General features: G+C 38.8%; 1 protein-coding gene across 2 annotated transcripts; it reads right to left on the reverse strand.

The window, feature by feature from the left end:
* Window positions 1-6: 6 nt before the first annotated feature.
* On the reverse strand, window positions 7-8,302 carry LOC104925507 (FXYD domain-containing ion transport regulator 6-like). Of its 2 annotated transcripts, XM_027287187.1 has the most exons (10): window positions 8,016-8,301; window positions 5,014-5,070; window positions 4,842-4,868; window positions 3,436-3,459; window positions 3,183-3,206; window positions 2,175-2,249; window positions 557-593; window positions 361-398; window positions 231-246; window positions 7-122 (listed from the first exon to the last, which is right to left on the reverse strand). In XM_027287187.1, exons 2-9 carry the CDS (start codon window positions 5,063-5,065, stop codon window positions 242-244), a joined length of 282 nt encoding a protein of 93 aa, XP_027142988.1. In that variant the 5' UTR covers window positions 5,066-5,070; window positions 8,016-8,301; the 3' UTR covers window positions 7-122; window positions 231-241. The 2 variants fall into 2 exon arrangements, with proteins under 2 accessions (XP_027142988.1, XP_027142989.1); XM_027287188.1 differs by lacking the exon at window positions 4,842-4,868 and having other exon boundaries at window positions 8,016-8,302.
* Window positions 8,303-8,783: the final 481 nt, after the last annotated feature.

An 8,783-nucleotide genomic window follows, 5' to 3' on the forward strand; every position in this document is an offset into this window, starting at 1 on the left:
AAAAAAAAAAAAAAAAAAAGGAGCACAGTAACATTATGAAATTGCTTCATGTGTTCATGGAAAGATTGTCCTCAGCTGTGATCAAAGTATTTGCTGCCACCTACTGGCGACATTCAGTAACACTGTGGGAAAGAGATAGAAGATGAGTTTGATCTCTTTCAACTTCTTATTGTAAAATGTAGATTCACGGATGTTTGCGAGATGTTTTACAGATCTCCACTGCTCTTTACCTCTGTGTTGACTAAGCTGTGGAAAGAGATTTAGATCAGTGTTTAGTAATCTATGTAGCAATCAATCCAGTAATCTATTTGATAGGAATTTAACAATTATGCTTATTAGAGAAGAAAGAAAAATATTTACCTCTTGGAACACCTGATTCCACATTAGGTTCCCTGGACCTGAAGGAAAGAGTTCAAAAAATAAAAATAAAACGCTGCAACTTTAAAAAAAGGTGTGTGCAACAACATGTCTTTAAAGCTGGAGAAGTATCTTATCAGTTTTAGAGGAGATATGTTTTATATAAAGGTCTGATTTGTTTAAACTGGTCTTGACTTACCTCGACTTGTCGCTCTTCGAACAGGTACATTTACGGGCTGATTTGGGGGAGAAACACAAAGCGTTATACATGTTTGAAACAGCAACAACAAAAAAAGACAGATTTATAACAAACTATAACACCCCACCCACCCACCAGTATGAAAAGAAAGAGGCTGCATTAAGCCTTGATAAGTATATGAATACAGTCTACAGAGCCTCTGCCAACAAGCCCATCTGGACTGGAATCCTTCAGAGGCCTTTAAAAGCGTGTAGCTTACTGGCCTGAGCTCAAGACTATATTCATGTAAAATCCAGGAGCCAGTATGCTGAATAACTTCCAGCTAGTAGCAGCAGTAGTAACAGTGTTCAAGTCTTCTAGAGTTTTAACATTTAACTTTTTGATATGTAATTTAGACCCTCACAGCTTCAGTTTGCCCATAAACATAATAGACAGATGTTGCAGTGTTTATACTGCTTAATACATCCATGAAACATCTTCAGTATGTCGATTCGATTATTAGAGTTGTTATGATTCTTATTTGGACTTGAGTGAGCTGAGTTAGGGTTGTCAGTGACTGCTCTATACACAGAGTCTGAGCGTTTCATATAGGGTAATGTTTAAGTGTGGCCAGCAAAATAGCAGGGGAATCCTAGACCAGACAGTGACCTACATACTCTCAGGACTAAGAATAAAGCTTCTTGAAAGATAACACTCATCCTTATTCCACTCACTCTGGACCAGGTGCCTGGTGCCTGAAGCCATCAATTATATTTTTACCAAATGCAATACTTGAAAAATGACCAGTATGTAGGATTTAGTGGCATTTAGCAGTGTAGTGTATGTCTTTATATGTCTTAAAATGATATCAAGTTGAAAGATTCAGATGTAACTTGAGAGTCATTTCTGAGTTAAAAGGGAAAATGTGTATTTTGTGTTTCGATAGTTGAAAATTGGGGTATAGATTTAATTCAATGCTTATAAATTTACAGACATACACAACTTTGATTAAACTGTATATCTGTGTATTTAATGAGCTGTCCGTTTAGTGGTGATAGCAGGCTTTATTCTTGTCAGATTTGACAGTGCGACGACCTGCTTACATTTGATAGATTGTGCCTTTCAAAGCCAATTTATATATACATGAATCCATTGGTTATTATTGTGTAGTTTAATGTGTCTTACTGTTTTCTATGTGGTTGTATCAAAGCCCTACATGCATTCCTTCATCGAGTGCAGCAAGAAATCCACAGTGATCTTAACTAACAGAAGCAGAGAGAAAGTGTGGCAGGGTGTGTGGGTTCCTATGAATTATTTATTGGTTGGTTTTGGTTTCAGGGATACCACTGGCAGTAACAGCATGTGCTGGCAGGTAGGAGGAGGAAGAATCTTGGAAGCACACTGTTAGTTAGGAAAGGGATAAGGTATAAAGGGCAAATTGCTGTGATACATAGATCATGAGTGTTGAGATTGCGCAAACAGCGCCAGTGTGCCTCCATTCCAGACGTCTGGGGGAAACAGAAGCCTGCTTGTTTTGCAGCACCCTGAGGTCAACTCACACATACAGGGATCACAGTGTGGTGACGCTGACACTAAGCAATGCACTTCTGTTCCGTACTTAAGGTGGTCAAACACTTACTGACAATGAGGGCGATACCCATGAGGAACAGTACCACTGCGAAAACCAGGCCACCGATTCTCAGAGATTCATAATCTGAAAAAAGAAAACAAAAAAACAGCAGAGACTACTTTATAGTGCTTGCAGAAATGAATGCTAACATATGAACATTTTGAAATTTTTTTGAAAAGTTCAAAAGCCTTTTGAGGCCTTTTTAACCACATTTTGGTTCAAGAGCAGCGTTGCAGAAATATTGTACAGTCCCCTAATGGTCATGTTGGAATGCCACAAATTCCTGTGAGCTGCAGTCACCAAAACTGTAAACACTTTAACCCTGTTGCTGTCGTCGTCTGCGGACAGGATAAAACTGTGCAAGTAAAATGTAAAATTGTTGCAAATAAAATGTAAAAAGAAGAAAAACAAGACAGGCAGCAATAAATGAGAGACAAAGTCTGTTTGTTTTATATTATGATTATGAGTAACCCAATTGCCTTACAGCTATAATAACCTAACCTGCTTTTGTTTTAACCAATACAAAAGCACACAACTTTGTTTATGTGCAACAAGCATTCTCCAGTCTACTTGGCTACAAAAATGGCAACTAATAGCAGGCATGACCATAGCAAATAGGCTTTGACTACAACAGAAAACATGTCTGAATAATTTTTTTTTAAAGAGTTTGAGTTATGCAAAGTATAAGTACATAAAACTTCTTCTTCACTGGGTCTTGTGGCCCCTTGAAATACAATACTTCCTTTTCAGTATGTTTATTTAAAGCTCACAGAGATGAAACTACACAGAACTTCCTTGGTAATATTTTTGGGCACACATTTTCCTGCCTCAGATGGAGTGACAATCAGGACAAAGTATTTGCAGTGCGACTACTCCAGAAGCCTGGCCTTTGGGGTCACAGTTTTCCATCTCTTCTGGAAAAACAAGTGGAAAATGCCAACTCATCTCGATTTTCCAGATGCTTCCTGTGTAATGGGTCGGCCATTAGAAGACCGTGCTCATCTGCTCAACACTCACCGTAATTAAAAGCACTGTCATTGTCTGGTAGGAGAGAAAAGAGAGAGGAAACAAATGAGAAGCAGATTTACCCACTGACACACTTCAGAGAGTACTCATGATGTGACAGCTATTCAGCAGTTTTACAGCCTCAGTCATTCATCTAGTCATTTGCCAGTTTAATGCCAGGGCCAATTTATATGCCAACTAAAAGGACAAGTATGAGGCTTATCTTAATTTGACTTTTCTAAGCTTCTGTTCAAATAATACCCACCTTTGTCCTTATCTCCGGCTGAAGCTGTGAAAAAAAAAGCAGAATCATTAGTCTTTGTAAGACATTCATTCACATGGTGGGGTAAGTGCATGTCAGCAAATGGCAAAAGTGATCATAGTGAGGCAAATTAAGTTCGAAGAGAGGCCAAAGAGGTAATTATCAATCCCCATGTTGTACGCATGTAAAAGTCTAATATAATCCTATAAGAAGTAAAAACGTTTCAAAAAAACAGTATGGTTGTCACATAAACTAACTCTCACGATAAAAATGAATTGGAATGTGCCATATTCTCCACACCTTTGTTTGTCTACTGTGTATTTACTTTATTGCTTTGATCTGTGTTATTCTGTGTGCAGATAGGGATGTGGGAAAGTACAGCCCTCTTTGCTCTAACACATCTCTTCTCCCACGTGGAAAAACATGTTTGCTGCATTTATGTTGCGCTTGATGTTCAGCGGCGACAAAAAAACAACCAGAATAATTAACAAAGAAGCAACTTCACCTAGTATAATCATAAAGACATGTTGTTTACATGAACACCCATGTCTGGAGTGAGAACAATGCAACCTTGCACATTGGAGCTTTCTGTTAAATGCAATTATATGACAATCTGTTGAATCATGTAAAAAGTTTGCCTGTTCAAACTTATTCCAACAGCTCATCAATGTAAGCTTATTTTTGACACCCAGTAAAAGAATTGTGTCCTTGATAGATGAGATTCAGTGAAATCTGATATGAACTGTTAAAACTGAGTATGATACAGACAAAGCTGGAGCTGAATAATAGTTTATACACTCCGCATCCCATTTTCTGCGAGGTATGAGTTAACTTTGACCTCATTATCAAACAGTAAATAGGCCTAAAAATGTTAGTCTCTTCCTCTATGAAGCAAAAACAGGTTTTTACTATATTGCAGCTGACAAGCCTTTGAAAATAAAGTCTGACTCCAACAGACCTAAGTGTCACAGAAGATGAGAAAACCCTTAATGTAGGCAAATCAGCTTAAAATCAAGCTCAGCTGACGGCATGCAGGGCGCACAGCGAAATGAACCAAAGCCCAGGTCCTGCATTAACAATGGAAAACTTGGCAGCAGCTTGAATAAATGATTATTCAAACTGCACAATAAGGAAACATTTACACTATTCTGACACGGCCTTTTGTCACAGCAAGGCACTGACATAAAATGGAAAATATGGAATGTAAATTGTACTGAAAACAATTTGACTGTAATGTTAACAGTCAGGCAAGGCTTTTTTTTTCTTTCTTTTTTTTTTTACACATGACTAAAAAAAAGAGCATGGCAAGCAGCCATATCGAATAGGTTAACAACAGAAACAAAAAAAGGAAAAGAAATTCAAATGGCCATGCATTGCCTGTGACCACTCTAATGCAGAAAAAAACTTACCTAACACCTCCCTGCCAAATGCTGATCCTGTTATACAGACACATCAGCTTGTTTAGCATGGAGGAACACAAAACAAAACCACAGCTACAGAAAAAACGGAAGCAGCTGAACACTCACATGGGTCGGTGTGAAAGCGACATAAAGCAGCTGTTTATGGAAAAAGGATGCTTACCGAGTGCAGGAGCCAGCCAGGAGCTGAATGCCACCAACACCACAAGATCCATTGTACCTGTTGACAGCAACCAGACAAACATGAACCTTATTAAAAAGTACAGTGTGCTCTCATTTTGCAGTCATTGCTGTTTTATGAGTGTAATGTGCTAGGGTGACAGGAAGTTGAGGCTGCTTTAAAAAAAAAATCTAAGCACAGATAAGCTTTTGACTCACTGAATCCCTTCAGACTAAATTATGTGACCTAAAATAACAACTGAATAGGCCTAGCTAACAGACAGAAGCCTGTTTTCAAAATCCTCAGCAGCTCACCTCTAATACCTCTAAGAATCTACCACAGAATACACAGTTACAGTCAATTATGGCAAGTGTTTGTTTTCCAGAACAGTAAAAGATTCAGAAATGAGAGAACATTGTTTGTATATAACTGCAGCTCATAATTACACAGTTATGGGGATACGCCAACAAAATCCAACAAATCCTCCATTTCTCATAATGCAACATGATTAAGTGACCCCAAAGGAATCATTAGGGCTATTTTGGAAAGATCTCTCCAGAACTGCGCGTGACAAAATACTGTTCACAGGATGAGCTAGTACTCCTCATGTCGCTTTTAATAAGACCTGGGGACACTCCGTATCAGCTCCTCATTACATAATAGGACTTATAAAATTAGGATATGTCTTAATAATGTGGCCTCCTGACTCTGGGTCTATTTCAAGCTTAGTACATGGGGCTTGGTAGTGGAGGGTTACAAGTCAAGCCTGGTGTTGAGTTGCATATGATATTTGGTCAGTGGGTTTGGAGTTGTTTTGCTGGCCATGTAGTTTGGAGCATGACCCCCATGGGGCTGTTTTTCTATCTATATATTATCTAAGACATTCTCTGAGATTCTCTTACACCCATATGTTTTACAGGCTGAGGTTCCACAACCAGACCAGACGTGACTGGGATCAAGAGTTGGAGATGGTACCCACATGACAAAAGAGCTGTTAACTTGACAGCCACATTGTACCAATAAAATCCCAAGACATGACAGCAAAAATGTAATGTAGGTACGCACGGCTCTAGATTGAACATCTAAGCCACGGAAAAAAATGTTTTTCATCGCAAAGATCAAAGTCTATGTTAGCAGAGCTATGGTTTCCCTCCCTGGCCCAGAGCACTGCTGGGGATTCATGCATGACTAAACTGGGGGGTGTGAACATGGAGCTGGAGTGGAGAGAAATGAACACTTCAAGCCTGGGAGAAGGATTAACAACAAAGGCCTGCCAATCAGGTTTAATCAAATAAATACAGGGTGAGTTATTTGAACAAGAACCAATGCAATAATTTTGTTTGTTAGCGTTCTGAGCGATGTAGAGGATTATAATAGGGAGACAGGAAAGACACCCATAAAGCAACATTTAAAAAGTCATTACCATGGAGTGACATGGACAGTTTGTAATTAAAAAAGGGTGGGCTGCTTATATTAACCCTTGTAAGTAAGAGGGTACAACACTCAGCACTTCAGTGCCAGAAGCTTCTTTAAATTTAGGATTTCGTTTTCCCAAAGCAAATTTGACGACGTTAATTTATTCTGAATCGCTTAGAGTTGAAAAGATGAGATATGACCTTTTCATAATTCAAACTTGGATGAATCATTTCAAAGAGGACCAATTTTATACCGTCAGTGATTGACACTGATAATTAAGGGAACGATGGTTGCATTTTTAACAGTGACCTCGAGTTCACGTTGTTGTTCTCGCCAATCAACGCAATACAGACTGAAGAACATTTCATAAATTGTTGGCTGCAGTGTTGCTGGCCATGCTCAGTGTAAACATGTGTCACTGAACTCCATTAAACTTCTCAGATGGCGTGGCATTTTCCAGGCAGGGCATGAGTGCGCCAGCAAAAATGAAAATGGAAAACACAATCAAAAGAATCAATATATATATATCAGATGTAGCCATAAACATAACAGTAAATATTAGAAAAAACAAGTTATAAGCGGTTGCTTCATGTAATTACATGACCACATGTTCACACAGGCATTCAGCTGGAGGTTGGGGGTTGGAGGTTGTGTACCCGGTTAATCAACAAGAAAAGGAAAAACCTCTCCAGGACGATGGAGACGTGTTTTGGTGAGTCTTAATGTGACATACACAAAATGTATGATCACATTTTTGTGTGTAAAGTTTGGCATTTATGAGGTATTTTTGTTTTTTAAGTCAGCATTTCACCTTCCAGAATTAGGTGCAGTATTACGTTGGATGCCAGTAGAGGGCAGTGTGAGACTCTACGTGCTGATTGTAGATTGTTTATCTAGTTGAGTGAAGTAACTAAACTGCAGCACGTTTTCATTGCCTCATTTATCCTCTTATAGGTATGTATTTACATGCACAAGCATATCCGTTGTCCTATGGGATCGTGAATGCATGATGATTACTTTTCACAGTAATCACACAATGATATTATACGCATTTTGTCCTGTGCATTTGAGATTTACAAACCTTAGAGTTACTGAATTATTATATTATGGGGATGAAATCTTTTTGTTTGGTTAGATCCAGAAAGTAAGCAGTTTTCCTCTGCTAGTTACTAGTTACAATGAGTTCAACATGTGTATCTGCTCATGACTTAATGGTAAATTTCTGCTAAAGCCACAGTTTAGTCTAACTTATATAAAATACACTGGTGTGTGTACTGTAAGAGGTATACTGGTGATAAACATAGAGATGAATGCATACAGGATGAATATATATATCAGACTTTAAACTAAAATTAAGGTCAATAAACATCCTGAAGTGAGCAACTGAACTAAACGGCAGCACGTTTTCATTGTCTCATTTATCCCATTGTAGGATACTTTAACTGTTGACCCTGCCTGGGAAAGTTACATTAACCTGCAAATCTTAGCTGTTTAAAAAGAGTTCATTCCCAGCTGCATTGCTTTTTCAGATATATTTAAGGAAATGCATTCATTCCAGTGATAAAACGTGGACCTTCAAATGAACTTACCGTGAATCAGCCTCTGTATAAACTCTTATGTTTGTTAAGACTCTTTGTCTCCGCCCAATGAGCCGAACTTTTCTAAAAAAAAAAAAAAGAAAGAAAGAAAGAAAGAAAGTTTCTCTCTTGTTTCTTGAGGCAAAACAGAAGAGACGAAATGCAAAACTTCTAGCAGCTATAAAGTTAAAACATAATTGCTCTGTGTTGCATTCTCTGAAAGTTCTGTACTCGGCTGTACTAAATAAAGGTCTGCTTCTTCTTGGGTCTAGTCTCAGGAATGAGAGACAGAAAGAAGGGGGGGCGGGGTGCTGGTGCAGAACTCTGAGCCGCTGATAAGTGATCCTGCTCAGAGGTAAACAACAAGAAGAGCTACGGTACAGTGCAAGGAAACGATCCCCTCTCGGTTTGGTGCCAGCATTGACAATAAAACATGATTTCCTAATGACCTGTAAATCATGCTCATTTCCCCCCACAGCCAAATATAAGAGACCTAAACAGCATACAAACAGTGCAGCTTGTTGTGCGGTAATTTACAGGCTTTGGAGAGTGGATCAGCCCAGTGAAGTGAAAGCATAAACACTAGTCCGCCTTCACGGCAGTGCACTTTGTCAGTGAGATGTAGTCTCTCAGCTATATGATAACTTTCCCCAAGGTCTTTCCCACACCAAAGTGGCAAATTGCTCCCTCCTCTAGTAGCAAATACGGAGCTTGGTGGGATCAGCTTTTATGACAGCATGACCTGTCTCGCTCCCTCCTCACTTTTTTTTTTTTTTTTTT

The sequence above is a fragment of the Larimichthys crocea genome, chromosome XIII (assembly GCF_000972845.2).
Source record: "Larimichthys crocea isolate SSNF chromosome XIII, L_crocea_2.0, whole genome shotgun sequence".
Classification (NCBI taxonomy): Eukaryota; Metazoa; Chordata; class Actinopteri; family Sciaenidae; genus Larimichthys; species Larimichthys crocea.